At 40.4% G+C, this 14,343-nt stretch overlaps 1 protein-coding gene across 2 annotated transcripts in view; it reads right to left on the minus strand.

Annotated features, from left to right (window-relative positions):
• Window positions 1–572: 572 nt before the first annotated feature.
• LOC125905812 (long-chain fatty acid transport protein 6) overlaps window positions 573–14,343 on the minus strand; it is a 63,358-nt gene continuing 49,587 nt past the window's right edge. For both annotated transcript variants that reach the window (XM_049604047.1, XM_049604046.1), the window contains 3 exons: window positions 11,173–11,270; window positions 10,303–10,433; window positions 573–8,219 (listed from right to left, as the gene is read on the minus strand). In XM_049604047.1, coding sequence (XP_049460004.1) covers window positions 8,043–8,219; window positions 10,303–10,433; window positions 11,173–11,270 — 406 coding nt within the window. In that variant the 3' untranslated portion in view covers window positions 573–8,042. The remainder of the gene's footprint in view (window positions 8,220–10,302; window positions 10,434–11,172; window positions 11,271–14,343) is intronic.

Here is a 14,343-nt window from a genome sequence, read left to right on the forward strand (position 1 = left end):
AACGCTGAAAATGGTTGCTCACACTCACCCTCCTGAATCATTGTGATTATTTATGACAAATGTTCAAGTGTATGCAAGAGGCAAATATGTTAGGCTTACAAATCTACTACTGTACATATCATTCATAAGTTGTAAACTTATTAAAACTTATTAAAAACATCATCTAAATAAAAACGTTTCATATCCCTTTTTCTTGAAACACAAACTTCTGTGTTAATATGCCAATCAATCATCATCTGTCATTTGCTTACAATAGTTTAAAAACGACCACAAAACTCAGTAAACACCTTGAAATGTTGACATGATTGTGCCTTTAAGTTATTTTTTATTTTATTTTATTTTTTTAATTGTGTTTATTGGATTTTCCATTATGTTAGTGACAATAACAACACAGGAAAAAAAAGAAAAGAACAAATAACAAGAGCATACATAGGGATGAAGGTGCACCTGTGCAATTAACTGTAGGCTATATCTGCCTAAATGGGCAGGTTTTCTGTGTTTGCTGATATTTGTATGCAAGAAATAAGTAAACCATTCAATTCACAGAGAGAGCAGAAAGGGGAAAAGGGGGGGGGGGGGGGGGGGTAGAGATGTGGGCTTTATTCTAAAGTGTTCGGGTGAAATTCATTTGCGTAATAGTCTAAAAAGGGCTGCCTCCCGCTGAAGAGGTACTCCAGCCGCACACGTGCCCATGAGTGCAGAGATGTCAGCATCTGTGACTGAAGAAAAATTAATGATATTGCTAAAAGCTGCCGATTCAACAACACTCAAATAGTGACATGATTAATGCACACTGAGCATATCTTACACCACAATATTAACTTGAATTGGGTAATGTTACAACAGTAGCGTGACGTTCATAGTTCACATGGGTTTAACATATTGTTGAGAGTTTGGATCGGCTGATCAAACGTCCTCTTTTGCCCGGACATGTCCACTTTTCACGTCCTGTCCGGGGCGTCCGGGGGGTGTTTATAAATTGATGATCATGTCCGGTTTTCCTTGTGTGTGTGTGTGTGTGTGTGTGTGTGTGTGTGTGTGTGTGTGTAATCCCCGAGAGGCTGCCTTATCGGCGGATCTCCAACACTCACAACGAGGAAGCAGCAGATACCCGTGGCGCAGCATTATTCTAAGCTTCCAAGATGCCGAAACGCAAGTGCAGCTTTACAGATGAACTGCGGAAAAAAATCCCAATTTACCGTCCCGACCCGGTCGGGATTCAGTGTTGGGGAAGTTACTTTTAAAAAGTAGTGTTTGCTCGTTACTCGTTACTTCTTAAAAAAAAAGTAATCCCTTACTTTACTTAGTTACCCTCTGTGAAAAGTAACTTTTTATGTTACTCGTTACTTTTACATTACTTTTATGGTGCTTGACTTTGGGTAGAACCCCATCTCATTTCCTAAATGTGAAAAAATCCGAGTTTCCCACTGGTATTTACCACTTTGGTGATAAAATAAAGATTAAAGAGTGAGAGTTAATTTGTGTTAACTAGGCTAAATGAATTTGTTACGTGACAGATTACTACTACTAATAGCCTATTTGCCAGACCTGCTGCATCACTGAATGAGGAAAATATTAATATTCACAGACACTATCTTTGAACAAATAGCGTCATATTCATGAATAAATCATTTTCTGTTCTGTTATTACATGTGTAACTGTGAGACTGCGTCTGTGTAACAGACTCATACTTTGCAGTAAGCTACAGACCTGCATGAATAAATCAATTCATTTTCTCTTCTGGTATGGTATGGTAGGTACTTTATTAACCCCTCGGGGGGAAATTTCAATGTCACAGCAGCAATTTAAAATACACAAAATAGGAGCTGCTGCAACAGGCTGCCGTTCACACAGCACCAGGAAGGTAGGCAGGTTATGATTGTTCTGTTTCTGTTAACACAATGCTGCATTTTAGTGATGTTTTGGGGGTCATTTTGATTTCCTTTGAGGTTCCGGGGTCGTATGTTGCCCATGTCTGAGGTCTGACTAGCGAGGTTAACGTTACATTAAACAACACTTACCCAGCCATACAAGTGCAGTTCGCTGTCAGTATATAGTTGGTCGTCTTGTTCAGAATCGCCCAGGTCTTGTACATTAGTTAACGTTACTGTTTTGTGTCCTTGTCGCTGGCTCGGCAGTACTTCGGTCCATAGAGCACAAAAACCATCAGATAAATCCCGGTATATATCAATATCTTGGACATGACCGCAAAGTACAAAATTATACATATCGAGGGATTTATATGCCTTGAGTTTTTCATGCGTATAAACGCTGGGTTTCTCCACAAGATATAAAAAAATGTCCGGCCACTGTAGCTTAGGCCATTTCGTTGGGTCGGTGACCCACTGACCCGACATTAAGTACGGGTCAGGAAACCTCACTCTGTTGCTAATTGTTAGCTTATTACAATAAGCTAACCTGTCTTCGGTTGGCAAACCGTTAAAATAATCCGAAGAGGTGTGTGTAGTTTCCATATTCCTCATACGATTCTTGATTTTGGCACTCCTGTCTGTACTGTTGACATGGCAACTGTCACAGTTCCTGCCTAGTGCGCAGCTGAGGCAGACAGGCAGTGTCACCGTCAAATCTGTAACGTTGTGCCCAACTGACAAAGTAACTACGTTCCGTTACCATATTTTCAGTAGTAACGCGTTACACTACTTTTTACCCAATAAAAGTAGTTATATTGCTGTAACGCGTTACAGCAACGTACAAAGTAACGCGTTACACACAACACTGGTCGGGATATATGGGAGGCTGAGTGCACCGTGTGCAAAGCTGGCACATATGATTCTGTGTCTAATAAAGGTGACCTCAAAGTTGGATTTTCTAATACAGAAGAGGTATTATTTAGAACATTATTTCATATTATTTATTTATTTGTCCAGTAAGACTTGAAAAGATAGCTATTATTTTACAAGTTGATTTTTCTAATACAGAAGAGACATTATTTCTATCATTATTTCATTCCAGAGATTTTACATTTATATTTATTTTTGTGCAATTGAAACTTTTAAAAAGATTATTATTTTAGGCATAAAAAAAGCAAGTTGAGTAACCTCTGAGAAGCCTATCTAAATTTCTGTCTTTGAGAGATATTATTTTGTAATATAACTGAATTTTCTATCCATACATATAAACTTTAAATATATTAAAATTATAAGGCATCTTTGAGTAAACTGCGAGTATCATTTAAGTAGGCTATCTCCTGGCCGGGGTGAGTGTCCTCTTTTTTGGAAATCAAAATATGGCCACCAACATATAACGTTACGCATATTATCAAGTTATGCCATGAGATGGGCAAAGCTTCATGTAACGGTGACTTACATGGTGATCTCCGTGACTTTTCAGTCATGTTGAGAGCCAGTTATTCTTTTTCTTTACCTTTTGTCCCTTCTTTCGTTCTTCCTCTTCTCCTACTTCTTCGGGTTTATTTGTTGTCTCAATGAATGGTCGGTCGCTTTAAATATTGCTCCCGCAAAGCATTGTGGGATTAAATTATCTCCTTTCCTATCGCTTAGGAAGGTCCGATGTATCCTATGCTAAAGGAGATCTGAAAGGAAGCATTGAACATCCTTTCCTTAGTGTTTAGAGAATTCGAACAGCTCTTATCACGGCGGCCACTAAAATACTTCCGGGTCATTTCACTCAGCTAGGAACCTTCCTAAGCAAAAAAGACTTTCCGCCCTAGTCTGCTGGGGGACCTCCTATAATACACCGGGCACCTTCTCTCCTTCTCTCACGTCCTGTTACTGCATCTTGCTAACTCGGCCATACTGCATGTCATTAACTCTGCTTCTTCTCCGGAGCCTTTGTGCTCCACCGTCTCACAGGTTAACTTATATCGCAGCGGTGCCTGGATAGTGTGACGTGTGTGGTTGTACTGCTGCCATGGTCCTGCCAGATGCCTCCTGCTGCTGCTGTTGTCATTAGTCATACTTCTACTGTTATTATACACATATGATTATTGTCACATATGTATACAATCAGATATTAATATATACTTTCAACATATTGTACCACAATAGCCAGAATTATAATTATAATATTATTACTTTCATTAATGTTGTTGTAAGCTATTATTCTTACCGTCTGTCCTGCATCTCTCTCTGTCTGTCTCTCTCTGTGTCTCTTTCTGTCTCATTGTGTTATACGGATTACTGTTAATTTATTATGTTGATCTGTTCTGTACGACATCTATTGCACGTCTGTCTGTCCTGGAAGAGGGATCCCTCCTCAGTTGCTCTTCCTGAGGTTTTTACCATTTTTTTTCCCCCCCCCGTTAAAGGGTTTCTGGGGGTTTTTCTTTATCCGCTGCAAGGGTCCTAATGACAGAGGGATGTCGTATGCTGTAAAGCCCTGTGAGGCAAATTGTGATTTGTGATATTGGGCTTTATAAATAAAATTGACTGAATTGATTGATTAAGTGACTGATTACACAGTCCCCTCTCAGTACAGACCTTGTGGATCAGTTGTTAGAGTTTCTCTGTTTAATGAAAGTGCTGAGTGGTGGAGGAGTCTTGCCATGTAACATTTTAAACATCAGGCAGATGTGGCCACACCTATCTCTCTTTTTTCCTGTGCTCCCTTCCAGGTGGCTGTGGCCTGTCTGTCTTGGCCCTCCCAGCGCACAATCCTCTCCAGGTAATGTGCTCAGCCATTGTTCACGGCCGGCAGCTGGGGCCGTGTGGGGACACATCGCTCCAACAGAAGCCTTGCCTGGATGCGCTTGCCTGTCCCTTTCGGTAAGTCCATGATTGTCTGCCATCCCAGCTGATTATTTCCCTGTGCGTTTTTGGTGCAGCTGGGTGATTGACCTGAGGCGCTGAGCCATTCATCCTCCGGCTCTCTTGGGTGTCACTATGGCTTTGCAGAGTGGTAAGCATGAGTTCATTTTTCCTAAAATATTAATTTTAATTATACTCATTCATCTACTAAGTTGCAGTTGTGTGCCTTCTCTTGTACAGACCATGGTAAATTGTTTGGCCAGTATTCAGCCACCTTTCCCTGAATCTACGCTGATGTTTTGGCTCCCTTTTGTTTGACTTTAGCTTTTTGGGTTTTTGATTAATATTCACTCTTAATGTGCTGGTTCGGCTCGCCGATGTGGCTCTCCTAGAATGTCCTGATACGAAGCGGCTTATGTCTGGGCCTGCACTTAAAGGACATTCCGCTGTTTTTAACCATTTCATTTGTGTTAAATGTAACATTTGTTTAATGTGTATTTTGTTTGTTATAATTTAGTGGTTATTGATAGTTCTTTGTATTTTGTTTCTTTTGTTTATTTCACTTAATTACTTGTGTTTGTACACATCACTTGTGTATAGCATTTTTGGCATGTTTTAACTGTTTAATTTTTTTTTTTGTCGTAGGCCAGGTGCTGTGGGTCTGCAGTAGCAGTTCAGTCCGCGGTGGTGGTTTTTTTCATGATTTTCTTTCGCTGTGTGTGAGTGCAGTGTCACCAGTGTTTAATTTAAGGACCCTCCTACTTTTGGTTTGCCCCTGCCACCTGGTAAGCCCCAGCCCTGTCCTCATACATTCCCTGCCTGGTGCTAATTAGTAATGGTGTGTGACATTTTAAGTTGTCCTTCTTTTTAAATTGAAAACAGTCTCTTGCCCCGTGGTATTTTTGTACTTTACTCCAGTGTGACCTTACTCCTTAAAAGTTAGCTTAGAATTTCCTGGGGGTCAGCTGCAGGGTCTTCAGCTGGTGCCACCTTTCACTGATATTTAGCCAGTACATTTCCTGGTGGGGGAGCCAGTGGTGGTATAGGGACATCTACTTGCCACTCCCTGCAGCTGACCCTACTGGGGTGTCTGGCCCCATAAGCTGTCCCTCCTCCCTAGCCACAGCCAGTAGCTAGCTCTCTCTGCCTCCTCTGCCAGCTCCTTGATGGCCCTCTGCAGAGCAGCCTGGAGAAGCTGGCTAACAGACTTGCCCACAAAGCCCCTGCACCCAACTTCCACTAGGTGGATGGATGCTTTCCAGCCTGCCTCTCTGCACTCCACAACCAGCTCAGAGTACTTGAGCTGCTTTAGCTCATCCGCTGGTATTCCTTCCTCCCAGGGGATAGTCAATTAGATGATGAGGACCTGTTTGGCAGCTGTGGACCACATCACAACGTCTGTTCTCATTTCCTACTGTGCTGAAATTTGGGGTTTGATATTCTGGGTTATCCTTTAGTTAATATAGGATAGGCAAAAATAAGCCTGGGGCTTCAGCCTATTCTTTTTTCGGTTATTAACTGTGAGAACATTTGTGTGAAGTAATCTTTGTTTCTCCAGTTGTATGTAACCAAAATGAAAATTATTCATTCATTCTTTGTATAATTACATGTGACAAATAAATGATCGATTAAGATATCTTATCTTATCTTATCTTAAATGATCGATTAATAAACAAGGCTGCACAGACACCAAAGAAATTAAATAGTTTAACCCTTTTCAAGTCATGTTTGGTTCGTACTTACAAAAGAGACCAAAAATGTGGTGGGAACAATAATATAATAGTTCATTATTTATTCAAAACATTAAGAGAAAATTTGACTATAGATAGCACTGGTTAGTTTCCAGTGGAGTTTCATTGAAATGTTGAAAAAGCTTTCATGTGAACTTAACAGTCACAGTGGGTAAATGAAATCAATCACAAATCATAAAGCCTGGTGGCTAAGGATTCCAGATGGAATGAGAAACTTTGTGTAAAATCATTTAACTCCAACATGGGGGAGGCCGCAACTGTGAACCATATGCAAGGGCAAAAGCGCTGGCATATTGTAACAGAATCCTCTGCACCCAGAGTCATGATGTTTTTGGCCCTGCCAAACCCAGCATGAAAACTGTCCTGAAATGTCTGAAAAATTGAGTCCGGAAAGCATGGAATTCAGACTTCACCTGTCTGTGTGTCTCTGTGCTGCTCAGGCTGCTGCTGACAGAATCATGAATAACATTAACAAACAAAAGACAACATAATTAGCTGGACAAACTGTAGCTGATTAACCCCACATACATTGTCCATAACATAATGGTCCATAACATAATAACTCCCTCTCCTGAAAAGGGAAGGGGACAGCTTTAGTTCAATAAATGGTCTTGCCAATTGGTCTTTTTTATTGTGTATTTTATCTTTTTGATCTTATTCTTATTTATTTAGTGTGTTTAAGCTTGTTGTGCAGCACTTTGGAAACCTTGTGTTTGTTAAAATTGTGCTATATAAATAAAGTGGATTGGATTGGATTGGATGTCAGAAAATACTTGTTAAAACATGAAAAGACTGGGAACTGTGTAGTACTGAGCTAAGAGTTTGAGCCTTAAAGTGTTTTTTCACCATTTCTGTGTCCAAGATTTTTGGGGGGAGCTAAGAGGCTGCTTGATGACGCATTGGAGCCATCCTCAACATAACCACTTTCCTACTATATCAATACTAGGTCGTAACAAGCGTTTACTCAGAGTGCTGACCCACTGTGTTTGACGGTGTATTCACTATGTCCCACGAGCTCTCTGAGTTCTTTCAGTTTAATAAAGACATGAATTACTATTTAGGTGATGTAAATCTGCTCTTTAAAGTTAAATCTGCTCATAATGAGGATGTGCTGTGTGGAGACAAATTATTGAAATTATTGAAAACCACATTAAACTATGTTGTGCTTTAAATTCCTCCAGTTTCACATGTTTCTAACATAGAAAATCATTTCAAAGAGCTTCTGGGCACAAATGGCAGTTTAACTTTTTAGGTGACGTAAATCCTCTCATACTGCGAATCTGCCGTGTGGAGAATTCTCTTCACGTTTCAAAACAATCCGAGAAAGAGGAATCAGAATCAACTTCTCAGAACTTGCCTACACATGCAAACTGTGAGCGGGCTAGGTACATCTTTATTTTGAGGGGCTGAAAAGTAAAAATGTTGGGAGCCACTCATTGTGGCACTGAACACAAACCAGGTTTTAAATACAGACAGACAGGAATGTGGCCACGGCATGGACTATGTTTACTTCTCTTTCAATGTACGGTCTGTACTCACACTGCATTAACATGTCCTAAAATGTTTATAATTTGATCTTTCCAGAGACTATGTCATCATAAAGACATACAGTCAGGAGAATATAATCCTTCTGAGAGACATCTAAGAAATACAGAAGATCTTGGGTGACGTCCGGATTAAATCCCTCTTGGACCAGCTTTATCTTCTGCTGCTTGAAGGTCTCTGTCACATCCAGAGAGCTCTGAAAACACAGGCAGGGGATACAAATGAACAATATAACTGAAAACCTTAACACAACTCAAAGGCCCCCTTCACTCGTGTGAATGTGTTTTTCTTATGTTAATTCCCCTAATTTCCAGTCCTTGACTATACTCACTTGTATCAGTGCAAAGTTTGTCACCAGAGAGATTTAACATTCCTGTGCTGAAGAGGGAGAAGGAGTCTTTGCACTTCCCTAATTTCTGAGATTTAAACGTACACTGAGAAAGCTACATGACAAATCTGGAAGCCAATCACTAACCCCCTAACTCTGACCCCAATATGGAAAACACAGGGGAAAAGCCAACACTGGCAATGAAACCTGAAACCTCCAGTGCAGACTGGACCTGTCAGTACAGAGTTCGGAGTTTCTATTAGCAGAGTGAAGGTTTTAAGAGCAAACACAGTGGAATGTGTAGGTTTTGGATGTAAAGCGGACCATAGAGCTCCCTTCCACTATCTACCAAAAACCCCATCATAACAGATATTATCTGGGCTGTCTTTCACATCTATTTTCTCACCCAGTGAAAAATAAATTAATAACTGATGATGTCACGGCATGAAAAGATGACACCGACAGGACATGGACAGATGAGACTGAGCAGCACAGCACAACAGCAGCACTGATCACTGCTGTCACACCACACTGAAGTTAATTTTAAGTTTGATAATGGACAAACATTCATTCCAGACCCAGCTGTTCAGCTTCACCTGATGTTGGCAGTGGGAGAATGGATACCTCATCTCTGTGCCCACTATTTAACTGCTGGGGGCTGATCATCAGTGTATTACTGTTCAAATAACATAAAAGTAATGTTTTAGGCTACCTTCATTCTGACATGCTATTATTAGTAAAAATTATCATTAAAAAATTATACTGTGTTGTCCTCATGAAGTGCACTTATTCTTATTACTAATGTGTATTTATTTATATTACATTAAAATTGCTATTTAAATAGCAGTTGTTATCAGAGCTGTGTCCCAATGTGTCACCACACTGCGGGGCAGTAATTCTAGTTTATGAATATTTTTATGAAAATATCTTTTGTCACATTTTGTTTCATTCACATTTTGTTTCATTCTTAATTATTAATAGCATTAAAAGCGGTTGTTATCATGTTTGTAAATGAAGTGTAGACCAAGTAACCTTACCAAAATAAATACATGTACAAAATGAGGCATGCTGTGTCTTGTGCCATGCTCTGCCTGTATTTGTGTGTTTACTTGTCTTTTCACAAAGTCAATTTTTTGCTGGGCCCTGAAGTGTAGGGCACCAGCCTAAAAAGTGAATGTCCCTCTCTGGCTCAGTCACTCACTCATCCACCAACTTCATCTTGTCCACATTGCTGAAAATACTGAGGCTGCAGTCTTTGGCCACCAGGTCAATGATCCCTCTAGTGGGCAATGTTTTTTTCTCTGTTCATTGTTTAATGGATGGGGTTAGGGTTAGAAGTCATGAAACTGGGGAAGTGGCTATACATAGTAATTTGTCCTTAAGTACAAATTTTATAAAAACAAATGTCTTCAGTGTGTGGTAGCAACCCCGAACAGGCATCCAAAAAATCCTGCTGCGCATGCAAAGTGTGCACCCAACTTGCATCAGATCTAACTTCAAAGTTTTCTGAAAACTTGGCAGCCCTGAATATTGTTTGTTTCACAGCTACCAAAACTATGTCAGTTGGCCTAAAAGATAAAAAGCTAACAAACAACATGAACAAATAAAAGATGCTTACTTCACTGAGCATTCTGTTACGTCTGCTAGTCACCAATTTTGGCGCACAACAGACTTCTCGTCTAAGTCTGCATCTGACTAAGACTAAAGCATGTGTAGCTGGATCTCTCTGATGTTTTCTCTAATGCTAGCTATCTTGATTTGCACTGCTCTTCCACCAGTCAACCAAACATTAGTTTCATATAGCCAGACTTACCTCCTTTTAGTGCTGGGCTAGACTTTTTTTTCACTTTTTCATGTTGGGAAATTATGTTAAAACAAAATAATAACCATAGCAGAGTTTAGAATATATCTGGAGGGGGACTTTAAAAATAACAACACCTGCATGATTTACCTGTATTCTGAGAAACCAAGGCCAGGCATACGCAGGAAGTGTTTTTACTAAATGGCTGTAGAGTTTTGGTCCATTACATTTGTGATCCTGTTTTAAGACAATAGCCGCCATACCTGCCCGACCTTCATATCCTGCATACACACACATCGGAGAAAGTCACATACTCAATGTCACATTAAATAAAAAATCATAATGAACAAACAAGAGCAAACTTTAGATTTGGAAAACAAGTGTAAGTGGGTGGTTATACATTCAGAGTTTCTCAACATAATACCAGTGATGACAAACGTACTGTGCTACAGGCTTCTGATAATGTCATCAGTTTTAAGTACTTCAACACTGTTTCTGCGAAACTTTCTTTTTATCACTTTGGTATGGTGGATAGCTCTGTGTACTGTATTACAGTACCCACGCATGAGCTCAAAAATGGCTCATATTGATATTATATCGAGCTCAGTTATGTCAAGGAGAAATAGGCTAAACAAAGAAGAGATCTTACTATGAATTTTTCTTTCCTCTGGGTCGGCAGGAAATTAAAAAAAAAAAAGAAGAAAAAAAAGGGTTGAATGGTCTATACTGCCAAGGTCGCACTGTGAACTGAACTGGATGTTGTCCATATAGATGTCCACATCTAAGGTTATCTGGTATGGAAATTTGATCTTGGGACCAATATCTGTCTCAACTTCATCACTGTCTGATTGGTACCTGAAAAGAATCAGGCACCTGTCAACCCTTACACTGGCTGTACTCAATTTTGGCTGTGCTGCCATGACATTTTGTTCATAGTGGCAATACATACTTGGCAAAGAGACTGACTCTGTCAATTATGCAGTATTAGAAATCAGAGTCTAACACTAAGATTTCACAGACCTGGTATGGTGACTCCGTAGACGTTGGCCTCCTGGATAAAATCAAGAAGACCTAAAACCTCTGACACCTCTGTAGTGGATACATTCTCTCCTTTCCATCTGTAGGACAGGATGTTAGATGCAGTTACACTTGCAATAAAGAATTTGTGTGACTACTTGGAGGCAGAAATTGTGAACACAACATTGACATATCATCACCTGGCAAATGTACGTACAATATTTACTGGCTGAGCAGGTACAGTAGGTTTTTACACCTTTTTTCACTGAGAACAGCCTGCTGTGAAAACACTGCCATGAGACCAGTGAGGTGAAGCAAAACAGCTAGACAATGAGCTGAAACAAAGGTTACAATATTGTAATGCTAGTTCTATGAGCACAGGCAGAGCCCTCTACTGGAATCTATGGTGAGCAGTGACGGTCACCTCTTACAGCCCAAGACAAATTTCCCACATGTGGGACAATAAAGTTAATCTTATCTTAACAGGACAGACTGATGTATAAATGAATATTTCAGCCTGTTATGTTTAAATGGAGGGACTCTGAATCGCTTGTTGGAGGACAGAAGTTGGTATTCTCTGTGTAGATCATGCAAGGGGTCAGAAATGTTTGTAAACAAGTCTAAGCATGCGCTGTTTGTGGGCTGCTTTACAGGAGTTTGCCACAGGTTGGCCAATAGTCTTAGCGCAAATTTGGAGTTGATTGTATAATTCTGTTTTCAGTTTCACAGATAGACAGCTGAGCCAGGCTGTACAATACCGCATGGATGGAGGGATGGATGGATGGATGGATAATAATAATATAATATAATAAGATAAGATAAGATACACCTTTATTGATCCCATAATTGAGAAATTCCAGTGTTACCGCAGTCAAGGGGAAAGAGTCAGATTCAAGATTTCAATATCTAAAAACTTAAAAAACTAGACATCCAAAAAAATAAATAAAAAAAAATACAAGAAACAGCAATAAATAATAATAATAATAATAACAATAATAATAATAATAATAATAATGAGCAGTGGATAAAAAGTGAGCAATGGATTAAAGTGAGCATATTTAGTGCAATGTGAATATTGTATGTGCAAATAAACAACAACAATAAGGGGGACAGCAATGCTTACAGTGGTGTTAATAAAGTGTCCCTAGTGTCCCTAGTGTCCCTAGTATCCCTTTGGGTGAATCAGTCTATCGCTGAAGGAGCTCTCCAGAGCTTTTATCTCCTCCTGCAGGGGATTGGAGTCGTTATTCCTCAGAGATGACAGCTTGGCTGTCATCCTCCTTTCTCCCACCACCTGCACAGAGTCCAGAGAGCATCCCAGGACAGAGCTGGCCGTCTTGATCAGCTTGTCCAGTCTCTTCCTATCTGCATCCGAGATGCTGCTGCCCCAGCAGACCACTCTGTAGAAAATTGCTGATGCCACCACAGTGTCTTCAGGAGCACCCCCTGCACTCCAAAAGACCTGAGTTGCCTCAGCAGGTAGAGTCTGTTTTGGCTTTTCCTGTATAGTGCTGTTATGTGATTAGTCCAGTCCAGTTTATTGTTAAGATGAACACCCATGTCACAATGTCAATGTCCTTTCCTTGGATGTTCACCGGTGTTGGGGGAGGAGTCTGCACCTGCGGAAATCCAACACTAGGTCTTTGGTTTTCCCCGCGTTGATCTGAAGGTGGTTCCTCAGGCACCAATCAATCAATCAATTTTATTTATAAAGCCCAATATCACAAATCACAATTTGCCTCACAGGGCTTTACAGCATACGAAATCCCTCTGTCCTTAGGACCCTCGCAGCGGATAAGAGCGAGAGAGACAGAGACAGAGAGAGATGCAGGACAGACGATAATGTTAATAAGCTTACAACAACATTAAATTAAAGTAATAATATTATAATTATGATTCTGGCTATTGTGGTACAATATGTTGAAAGTAAATATTAACATCTGATAGTATATGTATGTGACAATAATCATATGTGTATAATAACAGTAGAAGTATGACTAATGATAACAGCAGCAGCAGAAGGCATCTGGCAGGACCACGGCAGCAGCACAACCACACACGTCACACTATCTAGGCACCGCTGTGATAGAAGTTAACCTGCACAAAGTCCACAAAGACCTGGTTCAGTTCTCTGTACTCCTTGTCGCCCCCATCTGTGATGAGGCTGACAATGGCAGAGTCGTCAGAGAACTTTTGCAGATGACAGGTGGGGGTGTCGTATGAAAAGTCTGCAGTGTAGAGGGTGAAGAGGAACGGTGCCAGCACCGCCCCCTGCGGGGCCCCCATACTGCAGACAACCAAGTCCGATACACAGTCCTGGGTCCTGACATACTGCAGCCGGTCCATGAAGTAGTCCAGGATCCAGGATGTGATGTGATAAGCCAGCCCTATGTGCTCCAATTTGTCCCCCCTACTTCCAAAACACAGCGCTTGGGGTGCGTTTTAATTTATTGTACTGGGATGTTTGATTTTTCCACAACTGGACCACGGACGTCAAAAAACGCTGTTTGCACCGGGACAGGGCAAACAATAAATGAAATAAACGAAATTCCAAACATTCTTGTGGTTGGCTCAAATGCTGTCAGCGTGATTTAAATAGTAAATATTTAAATAGTTTATTGAGTTTATTGCAGTTGTTGAGTTTATCGTGGTTGACTATTACTTCCGGTTCCGGTTCAAGACAAATGTTACATGTGGAGCTGTGTGTCTAGAATTTTTTTGATGAAAAACACCTGATAGAGAACTTACATCGACATTCATTAGTTCTCAGAAGGACTGTTTATTTAGCACGACTCATCTGTCAAAGAAGTTGCAACTAAAACGCAACAATGACTGAGAGAAGTAGTGGGAAGACTCTGCGGAGCAATGCCGACAAAAACGTGGAGCCAAATGAGAATCAGGCGATCAACTCAAGAATTAAGAAAACTAAACGAGCGCATCGCTGGATTGAATGACAGCCTGGAGAGGATGCTTGACGAAAAGATAAGAAGTTTACACGCATCCTTGGACAAGAACTTTAATAGTAAAATTGACAATTTCCGTGAAGAGATGTTAAAATTAACAAAAGAAAACCACGATGCTCTTAAAATGGAAATTGAGAAAAATACCAAGGTGATGCAGAACAGTCTGGATGTTGAAATCGGAATATTGATGGCCCGTATTGACCAGGTGGAA

This window comes from Epinephelus fuscoguttatus, linkage group LG18 (assembly GCF_011397635.1).
Source record: "Epinephelus fuscoguttatus linkage group LG18, E.fuscoguttatus.final_Chr_v1".
NCBI classification, from domain to species: domain Eukaryota; kingdom Metazoa; phylum Chordata; class Actinopteri; order Perciformes; family Serranidae; genus Epinephelus; species Epinephelus fuscoguttatus.